This window comes from Oncorhynchus kisutch, unplaced genomic scaffold (genome assembly GCF_002021735.2).
Source record: "Oncorhynchus kisutch isolate 150728-3 unplaced genomic scaffold, Okis_V2 Okis07a-Okis12b_hom, whole genome shotgun sequence".
Classification (NCBI taxonomy): Eukaryota; Metazoa; Chordata; class Actinopteri; order Salmoniformes; family Salmonidae; genus Oncorhynchus; species Oncorhynchus kisutch.
The window spans coordinates 15,817,165-15,834,786 of NW_022261984.1; the positions used below are offsets into that span (position 1 = coordinate 15,817,165).

Below are 17,622 nucleotides of genomic sequence, written 5' to 3' on the forward strand. Positions count from 1 at the left end.
GGAGAACGAGAGAAGGATAGAGAGAGGAGAGAGACGGAGGGAGAACGAGAGAAGGATAGAGAGAGGAGAGAGACGGAGGGAGAACGAGAGAAGGATAGAGAGAGGAGAGAGACGGGAGGGAGAACGAGAGAAGGATAGAGAGAGGAGAGAGACGGAGGGAGAACGAGGAGAAGGATAGAGAGAGGAGAGAGACGGAGGGAGAACGAGAGAAGGATGAGAGAGAGGGAGAGACGGAGGGAGAGAGGAACGAGAGAAGGATAGAGAGAGGAGAGAGACGGAGGGAGAACGAGAGAAGGATAGAGAGCAGGAGAGAGACGGAGGGAGAACGAGAGAAGGATAGAGAGAGGAGAGAGACGGTAGGGGAGAACGAGAGAAGGATAGAGAGAGGAGAGAGACGGAGGGAGAACGAGAGAAGGATAGAGAGAGGAGAGAGACGGAGGGGAGAACGAGAGAAGGATAGAGAGAGGAGAGAGACGGAGGGAGAACGAGAGAGGATAGAGAGAGGAGAGAGACGGAGGGAGAACGAGAGAAGGATAGAGAGAGGAGAGATACGGAGGGAGAGACGAGAGAAGACGATAGGGAGGAGAGAGACGGAGGGAGAATAGAGAGAAGATAGAGAGGAGAGAGACGGGAGGGAGAACGAGAGAAGGATAGAGAGAGGAGAGAGACGGAGGGAGAACGAGAGAAGGATAGAGAGAGGAGAGAGACGGGAGGGAGAACGAGAGAAGGATAGAGAGAGGAGAGAGACGGAGGGAGAGAACGAGAGAAGGATAGAGAGAGGAGAGAGACGGAGGGAGAACGAGAGAAGGATAGAGAGAGGAGAGAGACGGAGGGGAGAACGAGAGAAGGATAGAGAGAGGAGCGAGACGGAGGGAGAACGAGAGAAGGATAGAGAGAGGAGAGAGACGGGAGGAGAACGAGAGAAGGATTAGAGAGAGGAGAGAGACGGAGGGAGAACGAGAGAGAGGAAGGATAGAGAGAGGAGAGAGACGGAGGGAAGAACGAGAGAAGGATAGAGAGAGAGACGGAGGAGACGAGAAGGATAGAGAGACGGAGAGAGAACGGAGGGAGACGAGGAAGTAAGAGGAGGCGACGGAGGGAGAACGAGAGAAGGATAGAGAGAGGAGAGAGAAGGAGGGAGAACGAGAGAAGGATAGAGAGAGGAGAGGAGAAGGAGGGAGAACGAGAGAAGGATAGAGAGAGGAGAGAGACGGGAGGGGAGAACGAGAGAAGGATAGAGAGAGGAGAGAGACGGAGGGAGAACGAGAGAAGGATAGAGAGAGGAGAGAGACGGAGGGAGAACGAGAGAGAAGGATAGAGAGAGGAGAGAGAGACGGAAGGGAGAACGAGAGAAGGATAGAGAGAGGAGAGAGACGGAGGGAGAACGAGAGAAGGATAGAGAGGAGAGAGAGAGACGGAGGGAGAAACGAGAGAAGGATAGAGAGAGGAGAGAGCCGAGGAGGGGAGAACGAGAGAAGGATAGAGAGAGGAGAGAGACGGAGGGAGAACGAGAGAAGGATAGAGAGAGGAGAGAGACGGAGGGAGAACGAGAGAAGGATAGAGAGAGGAGAGAGACGGAGGGAGAACGAGAGAAGGATAGAGAGAGGAGAGAGACGGCGGGAGGAACGAGAGAAGGATAGAGAGAGGAGGGAGATGGAGGGAGAACGAGAGAAGGATAGAGACGGAGGGAGAACGAGAGGGGGATAGAGAGAGGAGAGAGGGAGGGAGAACGAGAGAAGGATAGAGAGAGGAGAGAGATGGAGGGAGAACGAGAGAAGGATAGAGAGAGGAGATGGAGGGAGAACGAGAGAAAGTTTGACAGAGAAGTACTGTAGGATGGTGTGTTAATTTATCCTTTTATTTAAACTAGGCAAGTCAGTTAACAACACATGATTATTTACAATGACGGTGTTACCTGTCGGACGGTGTCTCCCTCCTGGTTGCTAATGGTTACGCTGCAGTCCTCGCTGCCCAGCGCCAACAGGTTCTGAGAACTCCAGCAGCCACAGGTGATACGCTTAGTGTGCTTTCCTGTGTGTGTGTGTGTGACAGAGTGATAGAGGAAAGAGAGTACGTAAGATTTAAAACAAACACAATGATCTGTGTTGTTACCCAGGACAGTGTGTTGTTACCCAGGACAGTGTGTGTTACCCAGGACAGTGTGTGTTGGTACCAGGACAGTGGTGTGTTGTTACCCAGGACAGTGTGTGTTGTTACCCAGGACAGTGTGTGTTGTACCCGGACAGTGTGTGTGTGTGTTACCCAGGACAGTGTGTGTGTTGTTACCCAGGACAGTGTGTGTTGTACCCTAGGACAGTGTGTGTTGTTACCAGTACAGTGGTGTTGTTACCAGGACAGTGTGTGTTGTTACCAGGACAGGTGTGTGTTACCCAGGACAGTGTGTGTTGTTACCAGGACAGTGTGTGTTGTTACCCAGGACAGTGGTGTGTTACCCAGGACCGTGTGTGTTGTACCCAGGACAGTGTGTGTGTTGTTACCCAGGACAGTGTGTGTGTTGTTACCCAGGACAGTGTGTGTGTTGTTACCCAGGACAGTGTGTGTGTTGTTACCAGGACAGTGTGTGTGTTGTTACCCAGGACAGTGTGTGTTGTTACCCAGGACAGTGTGTGTGTTGTTACCCAGGACAGTGTGTGTGTTGTTACCCAGGACAGTGTGTGTTGTTACCCAGGACAGTGTGTGTTGTTTACCCAGGACAGTGTGTGTGTGTTGTTACCCAGGACAGTGGTGTGTTTGTTACCCAGGACAGTGTGTGTTGTTACCCAGGACAGTGTGTGTGTTTACCCAGGACAGTGTGTGTGTTGTTACCCAGGACAGTGTGTGTGTTGTTACCCAGGGACAGTGTGTGTGTTGTTACCCAGGACAGTGTGTGTGTTGTTACCCAGGACAGTGTGTGTTGTTACCCAGGACAGTGTGTGTTGTTACCCAGGACAGTGTGTGTTGTTACCAGGACAGTGGTGTTGTTACCCAGGACAGTGTGTGTTGTTACCAGGACAGTGTGTGTTGTTACCCAGGACAGTGTGTGTTGTTACCCAGGACAGTGTGTGTTGTTACCCAGGACAGTGTGTGTGTTTGTTACCCAGGACAGTGTGTGTGTTGTACCCAGGACAGTGTGTGTTGTTACCCAGGACAGGGATCTTGCGTGACGTCTGTTGGTTGTAGATCAGCAGGTTTCCTTTGTTGGTCCCGACAGCCAATAGGGGCCCAGCATTCGACCACAGGATGAATGACATCTGGTCTCTATGGAAACCAACACAGACGGGAAGGAATACTGGGGAATGTTATGGCCTGCAAACAGTGTGTGTGTGTGTGTGTGTGTGTGTGTGTGTGTCTCTGTGTGTGTGTGTGTGTGTGTGTGTCTCTGTGTGTGTGTGTGTGTGTGTGTGTGTGTGTGTGTGTGGTGTGTGTGTGTCTGTGTGTGTGTCTGTGTGTGTGTGTGTCTGTGAGTGTGTCTGTGTGTGTGTGTGTCTGTGTGTGGTGTGTGTGTGTGTGTGTGTGTGTGTCTGTGTGTGTGTGTCTGTGTGTCTGTGTGTGTGTGTCTGTGAGTGTGTCTCTCTGTGTGTGTGTGGTGTGTGTGTGTCTGTGTGTGTGTCTGTGTGTGTGTGTGTGTGTCTGTGAGTGTGTGTGTGTGTGTGTGTGTGTGTCTGTGTGTGTGTGTGTGTGTGTGTGTCTGTGTGTGTCTCTGTGTGTGTGTGTGTGTGTGTGAGTGTCTGTGTGTGTGTGTGTGTGTGTGTGTCTGTGTGTGTCTCTGTGTGTGTGTGTGTGTGAGTGTGTCTGTGATCTTAAAATACACCTTTTTAACTCTGATTTTCCTGCTTTTAGTCCTTCAGTTTTGTTGTAAATATTTCAGCTTTTATTCTGTGTGAGGTAGGTGAGGTAGGTGAGGTAGGTGAGGTAGGTGAGGTGTGTGAGGTAGGTGAGGTAGGTGAGGTGTGTGAGGTGTGTGAGGTAGGTGAGGTAGGTGAGGTGTGTGAGGTAGGTGAGGTGTGTGAGGTGGGTGAGGTAGGTGAGGTGGGTGAGGTAGGTGAGGTGGGTGAGGTAGGTGAGGTAGGTGAGGTGTGTGAGGTAGGTGAGGTGTGTGAGGTAGGTGAGGTGTGTGAGGTAGGTGAGGTAGGTGAGGTAGGTGAGGTGTGTGAGGTAGGTGAGGTAGGTGAGGTAGGTGAGGTGTGTGAGGTGGGTGAGGTGTGTGAGGTGTGTGAGGTAGGTGAGGTAGGTGAGGTGTGTGAGGTAGGTGAGGTGTGTGAGGTAGGTGAGGTGGGTGAGGTAGGTGAGGTGGGTGAGGTAGGTGAGGTGGGTGAGGTAGGTGAGGTGGGTGAGGTAGATGAGGTGTGTGAGGTGTGTGAGGTAGGTGAGGTGTGTGAGGTGTGTGAGGTAGGTGAGGTGTGTGAGGTGTGTGAGGTAGGTGAGGTGTGTGAGGTGGGTGAGGTAGGTGAGGTAGATGAGGTGTGTGAGGTGTGTGAGGTAGGTGAGGTGTGTGAGGTGTGTGAGTGAGGTGTGTGAGGTGTGTGAGGTAGGTGAGGTGTGTGAGGTAGGTGAGGTAGGTGAGGTGTGTGAGGTAGGTGAGGTAGGTGAGGTAGGTGAGGTGTGTGAGGTAGGTGAGGTAGGTGAGGTGTGTGAGGTAGGTGAGGTAGGTGAGGTAGGTGAGGTGTGTGAGGTGGGTGAGGTGTGTGAGGTGTGTGAGGTAGGTGAGGTAGGTGAGGTGTGTGAGGTAGGTGAGGTGTGTGAGGTGTGTGAGGTAGGTGAGGTGGGTGAGGTAGGTGAGGTGGGTGAGGTAGGTGAGGTGGGTGAGGTAGGTGAGGTGGGTGAGGTAGATGAGGTGTGTGAGGTAGGTGAGGTGTGTGAGGTGTGTGAGTGAGGTGTGTGAGGTAGGTGAGGTGTGTGAGGTAGGTGAGGTAGGTGAGGTGTGTGAGGTGGGTGAGGTGTGTGAGGTGTGTGAGGTGGGTGAGGTAGGTGAGGTAGATGAGGTGTGTGAGGTGTGTGAGGTGTGTGAGGTAGGTGAGGTGTGTGAGGTGTGTGAGTGAGGTGTGTGAGGTGTGTGAGGTAGGTGAGGTGTGTGAGGTAGGTGAGGTAGGTGAGGTGTGTGAGGTGTGTGAGGTGTGTGAGGTGTGTGAGGTGTGTGAGGTGTGTGAGGTGGGTGAGGTGTGTGAGGTGTGTGAGGTAGGTGAGGTGTGTGAGGTGTGTGAGGTAGGTGAGGTGTGTGAGGTAGGTGAGGTGTGTGAGGTAGGTGAGGTGTGTGAGGTAGGTGAGGTAGGTGAGGTAGGTGAGTTAGGTGAGGTGTGTGAGGTAGGTGAGGTGTGTGAGGTAGGTGAGGTGTGTGAGGAGGGTGAGGTGTGTGAGGTAGGTGAGGTGTGTGAGGTGGGTGAGGTAGGTGAGGTGTGTGAGGTGGGTGAGGTAGGTGAGTCCAGCCCACCTCATGCCGCTGTCTATCTGTGAGGTCTTGTTGACGTTAGCGTCCCAGAGGTAAACGGAGCTGGACTTGTCAGAGATCACTGCCAAGATGTCTCCGTCCTTATCCCAGTCCATCCCGACACAACGCCTGGCAGGGAGGGAGGGAGGGAGGGAGCGGGAGACAGAGGGAGGGAGACAGAGGGAGAGGCAGAGGGAGGGAGAGAGGGAGAGGCAGAGGGAGGGAGAGAGGGAGACACAGAGGGAGGGAGAGAGGGAGGGAGACAGAGAGGGAGGGAGACAGAGAGGGAGGGAGACAGAGAGGGAGGGAGACAGAGAGGGAGGGAGACAGAGAGGCAGAGAGGGAGGGAGGGAGACAGAGAGGGAGGGAGGGAGACAGAGAGACAGAGAGGGAGACAGAGAGACAGAGAGGGAGACAGAGAGGGAGACAGAGAGGGAGACAGAGAGGGAGACAGAGAGGGAGACAGAGAGGGAGACAGGGAGGGAGACAGGGAGGGAGGGAGGGAGGGAGGGAGGGAGGGAGGGAGGGAGGGAGGGAGGGAGGGAGGGAGGGAGGGAGGGAGGGAGGGAGGGAGGGAGGGAGGGAGGGAGGGAGACAGAGGGAGGGAGGGAGGGAGACAGGGAGACAGAGGGAGGGAGGGAGACAGAGGGAGGGAGGGAGACAGGGAGACAGAGGGAGGGAGACAGGGAGACAGAGGGAGGGAGGGAGACAGAGGGAGGGAGAGGGAGGGAGGGAGACAGAGGGAGGGAGACAGAGAGGGAGGGAGGGAGACAGAGAAGGGGGGAGAGGTGTCAGTATGGTCCCAGGAGGTCAGATGCGTCAGTATGGTCCCAGGAGGTCAGATGCGTCAGTATCGTCCCAGCAGGTCAGATGCGTCAGTATCGTCCCAGCAGGTCAGATGCGTCAGTATCGTCCCAGCAGGTCAGATGCGTCAGTATCGTCCCAGCAGGTCAGATGCGTCAGTATCGTCCCAGCAGGTCAGATGCGTCAGTATCGTCCCAGCAGGTCAGATGCGTCAGTATCGTCCCAGCAGGTCAGATGCGTCAGTATCGTCCCAGCAGGTCAGATGCGTCAGTATCGTCCCAGCAGGTCAGATGCGTCAGTATCGTCCCAGCAGGTCAGATGCGTCAGTATCGTCCCAGCAGGTCAGATGCGTCAGTATCGTCCAGCAGGTCAGATGCGTCAGTATCGTCCCAGCCAGGTCAGATGCGTCAGTATCGTCCCAGCAGGTCAGATGCGTCAGTAGCAGGTCAGATGTGTCAGTATCGTCCCAGCAGGTCAGATGCGTCAGTATCGTCCCAGCAGGTCAGATGCGTCAGTATGGTCCCAGCAGGTCAGATGTGTCAGTATCGTCCCAGCAGGTCAGATGTGTTAGTAGCAGGTCAGATGCGTCAGTATGGTCCCAGCAGGTCAGATGTGTCAGTATGGTCCCAGCAGGTCAGATGTGTTAGTAGCAGGTCAGATGTGTTAGTAGCAGGTCAGATGTGTCAGTATCGTCCCAGCAGGTCAGATGTGGTCAGTATGGTCCCAGCAGGTCAGATGTGTTAGTAGCAGGTCAGATGTGTCAGTATGGTCCCAGCAGGTCAGATGTGTCAGTATGGTCCCAGCAGGTCAGATGTGTCAGTATGGTCCCAGCAGGTCAGATAAGTTAGTAGCAGGTCAGATGTGTCAGTATGGTCCCAGCAGGTCAGATGTGTTAGTATGGTCCCAGCAGGTCAGATGTGTTAGTATGGTCCCAGCAGGTCAGATGTGTTAGTATCGTCCCAGCAGGTCAGATGTGTTAGTATCGTCCAGCAGGTCAGATGTGTCAGTATGGTCCCAGCAGGTCAGATGTGTCAGTATGGTCCCAGCAGGTCAGATGTGTAGTAGCAGGTCAGATGTGTCAGTATGGTCCCAGCAGGTCAGATGTGTCAGTATGGTCCAAGCAGGTCAGATGTGTTAGTAGCAGGTCAGATGTGTCAGTATGGTCCCAGCAGGTCAGATGTGTCAGTATGGTCCCAGCAGGTCAGATGTGTCAGTATGGTCCCAGCAGGTCAGATGTGTCAGTATGGTCCCAGCAGGTCAGATGCGTCAGTATGGTCCCAGCAGGTCAGATGTGTTAGTAGCAGGTCAGATGTGTAAGTATCATCCCCAGCAGGTCAGATAGATGTGTTTCTCTATGTTGAACTCAACCAGATAGATGTGTTTCTCTATGTTGAACTCAACCAGATAGATGTGTTTCTCTATGTTGAACTCACCCAGGTAGATGTGTTTCTCTATGTTGAACTCACCCAGGTAGATGTGTTTCTCTGTTGAACTCACCCAGGTAGATGTGTTTCTCTATGTTGAACTCACCCAGGTAGATGTGTTTCTCTATGTTGAACTCACCCAGGTAGATGTGTTTCTCTATGTTGAACTCACCCAGGTAGATGTGTTTCTCTATGAGGAACTCACCCAGGTAGATGTGTTTCTCTATGAGGAACTCACCCAGGTAGATGTGTTTCTCTATGTTGAACTCACCCAGGTAGATGTGTTTCTCTATGAGGAACTCACCCAGGTAGATGTGTTTCTCTATGAGGAACTCACCCAGGTAGATGTGTTTTTCTATGTTGAACTCACCCAGGTAGATGTGTTTCTCTATGTTGAACTCACCCAGGTAGATGTGTTTCTCTATGTTGAACTCACCCAGGTAGATGTGTTTCTCTATGTTGAACTCACCCAGGTAGATGTGTTTCTCTATGTTGAACTCACCCAGGTAGATGTGTTTCTCTATGTTGAACTCACCCAGGTAGATGTGTTTCTCTATGTTGAACTCACCCAGGTAGATGTGTTTCTCTATGTTGAACTCACCCAGGTAGATGTGTTTCTCTATGTTGAACTCACCCAGGTAGATGTGTTTCTCTATGTTGAACTCAGCCAGGTAGATGTGTTTCTCTATGTTGAACTCAGCCAGGTAGATGTGTTTCTCTATGTTGAACTCACCCAGGTAGATGTGTTTCTCTATGTTGAACTCACCCAGGTAGATGTGTTTCTCTATGTTGAACTCACCCAGGTAGATGTGTTTCTCTATGTTGAACTCACCCAGGTAGATGTGTTTCTCTATGTTGAACTCACCCAGGTAGATGTGTTTCTCTATGAGGAACTCACCCAGGTAGATGTGTTTCTCTATGAGGAACTCACCCAGGTAGATGTGTTTCTCTATGTTGAACTCACCCAGGTAGATGTGTTTCTCTATGAGGAACTCACCCAGGTAGATGTGTTTCTCTATGAGGAACTCACCCAGGTAGATGTGTTTCTCTATGAGGAACTCACCCAGGTAGATGTGTTTCTCTATGTTGAACTCACCCAGGTAGATTTAGTTCATTCTTCCTCTGTCCATGTCGGTCAAATATCTTCACTGAGCTGTCAGATCTTTAGAAAAGAACACAGTAAAATAGTATAGAATTAAACTAGTACAGTATAGTACATAACAGTATAGTACATAACAGTATAGTACATAACAGTACAGTATAGTACATAACAGTATAGTATAGTACATAACAGTATAGTACATAACAGTACAGTATAGTACATAACAGTACAGTATAGTACATAACAGTATAGTACATAACAGTATAGTACATAACAGTACAGTATAGTACATAACAGTATAGTACATAACAGTACAGTATAGTACATAACAGTACATAACGGTATAGTACATAACAGTACAGTACAGTACATAACAGTACAGTATAGTACATAACAGTACATAACAGTACAGTATAGTACAGTACATAACAGTATAGTACAGTACATAACAGTACAGTACAGTACAGTACATAACAGTACAGTACAGTACATAACAGTACAGTATAGTACATAACAGTACAGTACATAACAGTATAGTACATAACAGTACAGTATAGTACATAACAGTACAGTACAGTACAGTATAGTACATAACAGTACATAACAGTACAGTACATAACAGTACAGTACATAACAGTACAGTACAGTATAGTACATAACAGTATAGTATAGTACATAACAGTATAGTACATAACAGTACAGTATAGTACATAACAGTACATACCAGTACAGTATAGTACATACCAGTACAGTATAGTACATAACAGTACAGTATAGTACATAACAGTACAGTACATAACAGTACAGTACAGTACATAACAGTATAGTACATAACAGTACAGTATAGTACATAACAGTACAGTACAGTACATAACAGTACAGTACATAACAGTACAGTATAGTACATAACAGTACATAACAGTACAGTACAATACATAACGGTACAGTACATAACAGTACAGTATAGTACAGTATAGTACATAACAGTACATAACAGTACAGTATAGTACATAACAGTACAGTACATAACAGTACAGTACAGTACATAACAGTACAGTACATAACAGTACAGTACATAACAGTACAGTACATAACAGTACATAACAGTACAGTACATAACAGTACAGTATAGTACATAACAGTACATAACAGTACAGTACAATACATAACGGTACAGTACATAACAGTACAGTATAGTACAGTATAGTACATAACAGTACATAACAGTACAGTATAGTACATAACAGTACAGTATAGTACAGTATAGTACATAACAGTACAGTATAGTACATAACAGTATAGTACATAACAGTACAGTATAGTACATAACAGTACAGTACATAACAGTACAGTATAGTACATAACAGTACAGTACAGTATAGTACATAACAGTACAGTACAGTATAGTACATAACAGTATAGTACATAACAGTATAGTACATAACAGTATAGTACATAACAGTATAGTACAATATAGTACATAACAGTACATAACAGTACATAACAGTACAGTACATAACAGTATAGTACAATATAGTACATAACAGTATAGTACAATATAGTACATAACAGTATAGTACAGTACATAACAGTATAGTACAGTACATAACAGTACAGTATAGTAAATAACAGTATAGTACAATATAGTACATAACAGTACAGTACAGTACATAACAGTACAGTACATAACAGTACAGTATAGTAAATAACAGTATAGTACAATATAGTACATAAGTACAGTACAGTACATAACAGTATAGTACATAACAGTACAGTACATAACAGTACAGTACAGTACATAACAATATAGTACATAACAGTATAGTACATAACAGTACAGTACAGTACATAACAGTATAGTACATAACAGTACAGTACATAACAGTACAGTACATAACAGTACAGTACAGTACATAACAGTACAGTACATAACAGTACAGTACATAACAGTACAGTACATAACAGTATAGTACATAACAGTACAGTACAGTACATAACAATATAGTACATAACAGTACAGTATAGTAAATAACAGTATAGTACAATATAGTACATAACAGTACAGTACATAACAGTATAGTACATAACAGTACAGTACATAACAGTACAGTACATAACAGTATAGTACAGTATAGTACATAACAGTATAGTACAGTATAGTACATAACAGTACAGTACAGTACATAACAATATAGTACATAACAGTACAGTATAGTAAATAACAGTATAGTACAATATAGTACATAACAGTACATAACAGTACAGTACATAACAGTACATAACAGTACAGTATAGTACATAACAGTATAGTACATACCAGTATAGTATAGTACAGTACAGTACAGTATAGTACATAACAGTACAGTACAGTACATAACAGTACAGTATAGTACATAACAGTACAGTATAGTACATAACAGTACAGTACATAACAGTACAGTACATAACAGTACAGTACAGTACAGTATAGTACATAACAGTACAGTACATAACAGTACAGTACAGTACAGTATAGTACATAACAGTATAGTACATAACAGTACAGTATAGTACATAACAGTACAGTACAGTACATAACAGTACAGTACAGTACATAACAGTATAGTACATAACAGTACAGTATAGTACATAACAGTACAGTATAGTACATAACAGTATAGTACATAACAGTACAGTACAGTACATAACAGTACAGTACATAACAGTACATAACAGTATAGTACATAACAGTACAGTATAGTACATAACAGTACAGTACATAACAGTACAGTACATAACAGTATAGTACATAACAGTACAGTATAGTACATAACAGTACAGTACATAACAGTACAGTACAGTACATAACAGTACAGTACATAACAGTACATAACAGTATAGTACATAACAGTACACGTATAGTACATAACAGTACAGTACATAACAGTACAGTACATAACAGTACAGTACATAACAGTACAGTACATAACAGTACAGTACATAACAGTATAGTACATAACAGTATAGTACATAACAGTACATAACAGTATAGTACATAACAGTACAGTATAGTACATAACAGTTACAGTATAGTACATAACAGTACAGTACATAACAGTACAGTACATAACAGTACAGTACATAACAGTACAGTACATAACAGTACACCTCTAGTCCAGGTGAATACAGACTGGTATTATATTAATAGATATAACAGGTAGCTCTGGTCCAGGTGAATACAGACTGGTATTATATTAATAGATATAACAGGTAGCTCTGGTCCAGGTGAATACAGACTGGTATTATATTAATAGATATAACAGGTAGCTCTGGTCCAGGTGAATACAGACTGGTATTATATTAATAGATATAACAGGTAGCTCTGGTCCAGGTGAATACAGACTGGTATTATATTAATAGATATAACAGGTAGCTCTGGTCCAGGTGAATACAGACTGGTATTATATTAATAGATATAACAGGTAGCTCTGGTCCAGGTGAATACAGACTGGTATTATATTAATAGATATAACAGGTAGCTCTGGTCCATCACAACTCCCTGCCTGTTTCATTACCTGCAAGGAACTGTGTCATTTTACTGTGTAGCCTGTGAATGACTAATCACCTGGAAGCAAACCGCACTAAACGCCCTGGACCAGAGTTTTACACCATAATAACATGTATGTTGAAGACCTGCACTAAACACCCTGGACCAGAGTTTTACACCATAATAACATGTATGTTGAAGACCTGCGACTTTACAAAACAACAGCAACCATCAGAGCAACAACTCACCCTGCGACAGCGATGTAGTTCCCCAGGGTCTTCTGCCATTTGTACTGGAGACAGGACCCCAACCAAGCTCTGTCTGTGAGGGTGAAAACACGCTGCAGGGAGAGAGAGAGAGGAGGGAGAGGGAGAGAAGAGAGGGGAGAGAGACAGAGAGAGAGAGGGAGACAGAGAGAGAGAGAGAGAGAGAGAGAGAGAGGGAGAGAAGAGAGGGGGAGAGAGACAGAGAGAGAGAGGGAGAGAAGAGAGGGGGAGAGAGACAGAGAGAGAGAGGGAGACAGAGAGAGGGAGAGAAGAGGGAGAGAGACAGAGAGACAGAGAGAGAGAGACAGAGAGAGGGAGAGAAGAGGGAGAGAGGAGAGAGAGAGACAGAGAGGGGAGAGAGACAGAGAGAGGGAGAGAGACAGAGAGAGGGAGAGAGACAGAGAGAGAGGGAGACAGAGAGAGGGAGAGAAGAGGGAGAGAGACAGAGAGAGAGAGGGAGACAGAGAGGGAGAGAGCGACCGAGAGGGAGCAGGAGAGAGAGAGGGAGACAGAGAGAGAGACAGAGGGAGAGAGCGACCGAGAGGGAGCAGGAGAGAGAGAGAAGGAAGAATTTGGTCTAGTGGGTAACGTTGAAGAACTTACCATCAGTAGAAATAATAGAGCGTTCTCCCCGCGTGCACAGAGGGGAAGCTCCAGGATACAGTTGGTGAAACCCTGGTCTACAGAACATATAACCACCCTCAGCCTGGGTACGAATCCGGACTCCACCGTACAGGTATGTCCCTCTTATCGATGTATTTACCCCACTCAAGTCTGCTACCGATAACCCCTGTCCCAATAAAGGGATATCGTTTGAAACAGGTGGTTTGACTTGGTGCAAATGATTAGTTAGCCAAGAAGTCGCCTTACTGGTAACGCTAGCTAGCTAGCCAGCTAACATTAGCAACATTTGGGTTCGGGGACACCACAACCAAAATATAAACGCGTAGCTAATTGAAATACCCGGTTTAAGTAAGTATATACAGATATTATATAACTATACCCGTGTTGTTTCTAGGCAACAATACCTTCATTTTTGTAGTGTTTTAGTCTTGAGTAAATCTTCACCAAAGCATCGCTGCAAATTCGTGTTTATATCCCAGAATGCGTCACTCCTCAGCGTCCGCATATCGACCGAAGCGATGTCATGGCAACAGCCAATGAGGGCCGCTCTGGAGCGTCTTCCTGTTTGGACCAGCAGATGTCAGTCAAATACCGGGTTTCACTTCCAAACATGGGTCTTCACAAAATATTCGTACCTGTTTTAATTATTCCAAATGTTGTTGTTTTACAGCCTGACTTCAACATTGATTTACATGTATCATCTCAGCCATACACACACACACACACACACACACACACACAATACCCCCTTAATAATGACATATTGAAAATGAAATACAGATCTCATTTACGTCCAAATGTATTCCTCACATGCTTCGTAAAACAGGTGTAGAATAACAGTGAAATGCTTACTTAGTCTGTTTTACGAAGCATATGAAAAATAACAGTTGATTTGATTTAATAATTAGTTACGCTTGTAAAAAAAATGCATATAAGTGAGAAACAGGCTCAAAATGTTGATAAAAATGCAGAGAGAAAGAAATTAGAAAAATTATACTACAAGTTATAATACACAATGAGTAAGGATAACATGGCTGTATACACGGGGCACCAGTACCGAGTCATATACAGGGATACGAGGTAATAACATGGCTATTTACACGGGGTACCAGTACTGAGTCGATATCCAGGGGTATGAGGTAATAACTTGGTTATATACACAGGGTACCAGTACCGAGTAATATACAGGGATACAAGGTAATAATATGGCTATTTACACGGGGTACCAGTACTGAGTCGATGTCCAGGGGTACAAGGTAATAACATGGCTATTTACACGGGGTACCAGTACTGAGTCGATGTCCAGGGGTACGAGGTAATAACATGGCTATTTACACGGGGTACCAGTACTGAGTCATATACAGGGGTACCAGGTAATTGAGGTAGATACAGTATGTACATACAGGTAGATAATAGACAGTAACAGCAGTATACTGTAGGTAGGGGTAAAGGATAGATAATAGACAGTAACAGCAGTATACTGTAGGTAGGGGTAAAGGATAGATAATAGACAGTAACAGCAGTATACTGTAGGTAGGGGTAAAGGATAGATAATAGACAGTAACAGCAGTATACTGTAGGTAGGGGTAAAGGATAGATAATAGACAGTAGCAGCAGTATACTGTAGGTAGGGGTAAAGGATAGATAATAGACAGTAGCAGCAGTATACTGTAGGTAGGGGTAAAGGATAGATAATAGACAGTAACAGCAGTATACTGTAGGTAGGGGTAAAGGATAGATAAGACAGTAACAGCAGTATACTGTAGGTAGGGGTAAAGGATAGATAATAGACAGTAACAGCAGTATACTGTAGGTAGGGGTAAAGGATAGATAATAGACAGTAACAGCAGTATACTTTAGGTAGGGGTAAAGGATAGATATGACAGTAACAGCAGTATACTGTAGGTAGGGGTAAAGGATAGATAGACAGTAACAGCAGTATACTGTAGGTAGGGGTAAAGGATAGATAATAGACAGTAACAGCAGTATACTGTAGGTAGGGGTAAAGGATAGATAAGACAGTAACAGCAGAATACTGTAGGTAGGGGTAAAGGATAGATAATAGACAGTAACAGCAGTATACTGTAGGTAGGGGTAAAGGATAGATAATAGACAGTAACAGCAGTATACTGTAGGTAGGGGTAAAGGATAGATAATAGACAGTAACAGCAGTATACTGTAGGTAGGGGTAAAGGATAGATAATAGACAGTAACAGCAGTATACTGTAGGTAGGGGTAAAGGATAGATAATAGACAGTAACAGCAGTATACTGTAGGTAGGGGTAAAGGATAGATAATAGACAGTAACAGCAGTATACTGTAGGTAGGGTAAAGGATAGATAATAGACAGTAACAGCAGTATACTGTAGGTAGGGGTAAAGGATAGATAATAGACAGTAACAGCAGTATACTGTAGGTAGGGGTAAAGGATAGATAGACAGTAACAGCAGTATACTTGATGAGTAAAAAGTCAATGCATTGTGGGTAACTGTTTGGTTAACTTTTTATTTATTCGTTATTTTATTTAACGAGGCAAGTCAGTTAAGAACAAATTCTTATTTTCAATGACGGCCTACCGGGGAACAGCCTCGTTCAGGGGCAGGACAACATATTTTTTACCTTGTCAGCTCGGGGATTCGATCTTGCAACCTTTCGGTTACTAGTCCAACGATCTAACCACGAGGCTACCCTGCCGCCCGGTGTGTAGAAGCTAATCAGGGTCATGTTGGTTCCAGGCTTGGTGCATCGGTGCCACTTGCCGTGGCGTAGCAGAGAGAAACCGTCCATGTGTGGCTGGAGTACATTCTTAGGACCTTCCTCTGACACCGCCTGGTATAGAAGTCCTGGATGCAGCACCTGGATTTGTTATGGGTCCCCATTAGCTGCTGCCAAGACAAGGCAGGTTTATTATGGATCCCCATTAGCTGTTGCCAAGACAAGGCGGGTTTATTATGGATCCCCATTAGCTGTTGCCAAGACAAGGCAGGTTTATTATGGATCCCCATTAGCTGTTGCCAAGACAAGGCAGGTTTATTATGGATCCCCATTAGCTGTTGCCAAGACGAGGCGACAGCTACTCTTCCTGGGGTTTATTATGGACCCCCATTAGCTGTTGCCAAGACAAGGCGGGTTTATTATGGATCCCCATTAGCTGTTGCCAAGACAAGGCGGGTTTATTATGGATCCCCATTAGCTGTTGCCAAGGCAGCAGCTACTCTTCCTGGGGTTTATTATTGATCCCCATTAGTACCTGCCAAGGCAGCAGCTACTCTTCCTGGGGTTTATTATGGATCCCCATTAGCTGTTGCCAAGGCAGCAGCTACTCTTCCTGGGGTTTATTATGGATCCCCATTAGCTGTTGTCAAGGCAGCAGCTACTCTTCCTGGGGTTTATTATGGATCCCCATTAGTTCCTGCCAAGGCAGCAGCTACTCTTCCTGGGGTTTATTATGGATCCCCATTAGTTCCTGCCAAGGCGCCAGCTACACTTCCTGGGATCCAGCAAAATTAAGGCAGTTTATACAATACATTCACAGATTTCACAACACACTGTGTGCCCTCAGGCACCTACTCCACCACTAACACATATCTACAACACACTGTGTGCCCTCAGGCACCTACTCCACAACTAACACATATCTACAACACACTGTGTGCCCACAGGCACCTACTCCACCACTAACACATATCTACAGTACTAAATCCATGTGTACATAAGGACGTATGATATCGTGTGTCTGGAGAATTCCTGATTCTACCTGGATTATGTTGGAGAGGCTTCCATTAAAGAACACCCTCTGTGTTCTGTTAGACAGGTAACTCTGTATCCACATTATAGCAGGGGGTGTAAAGCCATAACACCCTCTGTGTTCTGTTAGACAGGTAACTCTGTATCCACATTATAGCAGGGGGTGTAAAGACATAACACCCTCTGTGTTCCGTTAGACAGGTAACTCTGTATCCACATTATAGCAGGGGGTGTAAAGCCATAACACCCTCTGTGTTCCGTTAGACAGGTAACTCTGTATCCACATTATAGCAGGGGGTGTAAAGCCATAACACCCTCTGTGTTCCGTTAGACAGGTAACTCTGTATCCACATTATAGCACACAAACACAATTTGTTCGCATAAGTTTACTAGGGGTTGGTAACAGGCTGATTGGTCGGCTATTTGAGCCACTAACTGGGTCTTTACTATTCTTGGATAGTGGAATGACTAGCTTCCCTCCAGGCCTGAGGGCACACTCTCTCTAGTAGGGTTAGATTAAAGATGTGGCAAATAGGAGTGGTAATATCATCCGCTATTATCCTCAGTAATTTCAATCTCTTCTTAAATTGGTTGTTGGTCATTTTTAGACAATCATTTTTCAGGTCTTGCCATAGATTTTCAAATAGATTTCAGTCAAAACTGCAACTCCTCCAATCAGGAACATTCAATGTCATCTTGGAAAG

The 17,622-nt window shown here is 45.7% G+C and overlaps 1 protein-coding gene across 1 annotated transcript in view; it reads right to left on the reverse strand.

Moving 5' to 3' along the window:
* Nucleotides 1-13,685, reverse strand: part of LOC116360052 (WD repeat-containing protein 19-like) — a 141,265-nt gene extending 127,580 nt beyond the window's left edge. Inside the window, 6 exon segments of the mRNA XM_031814533.1 lie at nt 1,916-2,031; nt 3,143-3,258; nt 5,429-5,554; nt 8,750-8,815; nt 12,530-12,621; nt 13,576-13,685. Of these exon segments, the coding sequence (XP_031670393.1) occupies nt 1,916-2,031; nt 3,143-3,258; nt 5,429-5,554; nt 8,750-8,815; nt 12,530-12,621; nt 13,576-13,581 (522 nt within the window). The 5' untranslated portion in view covers nt 13,582-13,685.
* Between the last annotated feature and the right edge of the window lie 3,937 nt (nt 13,686-17,622).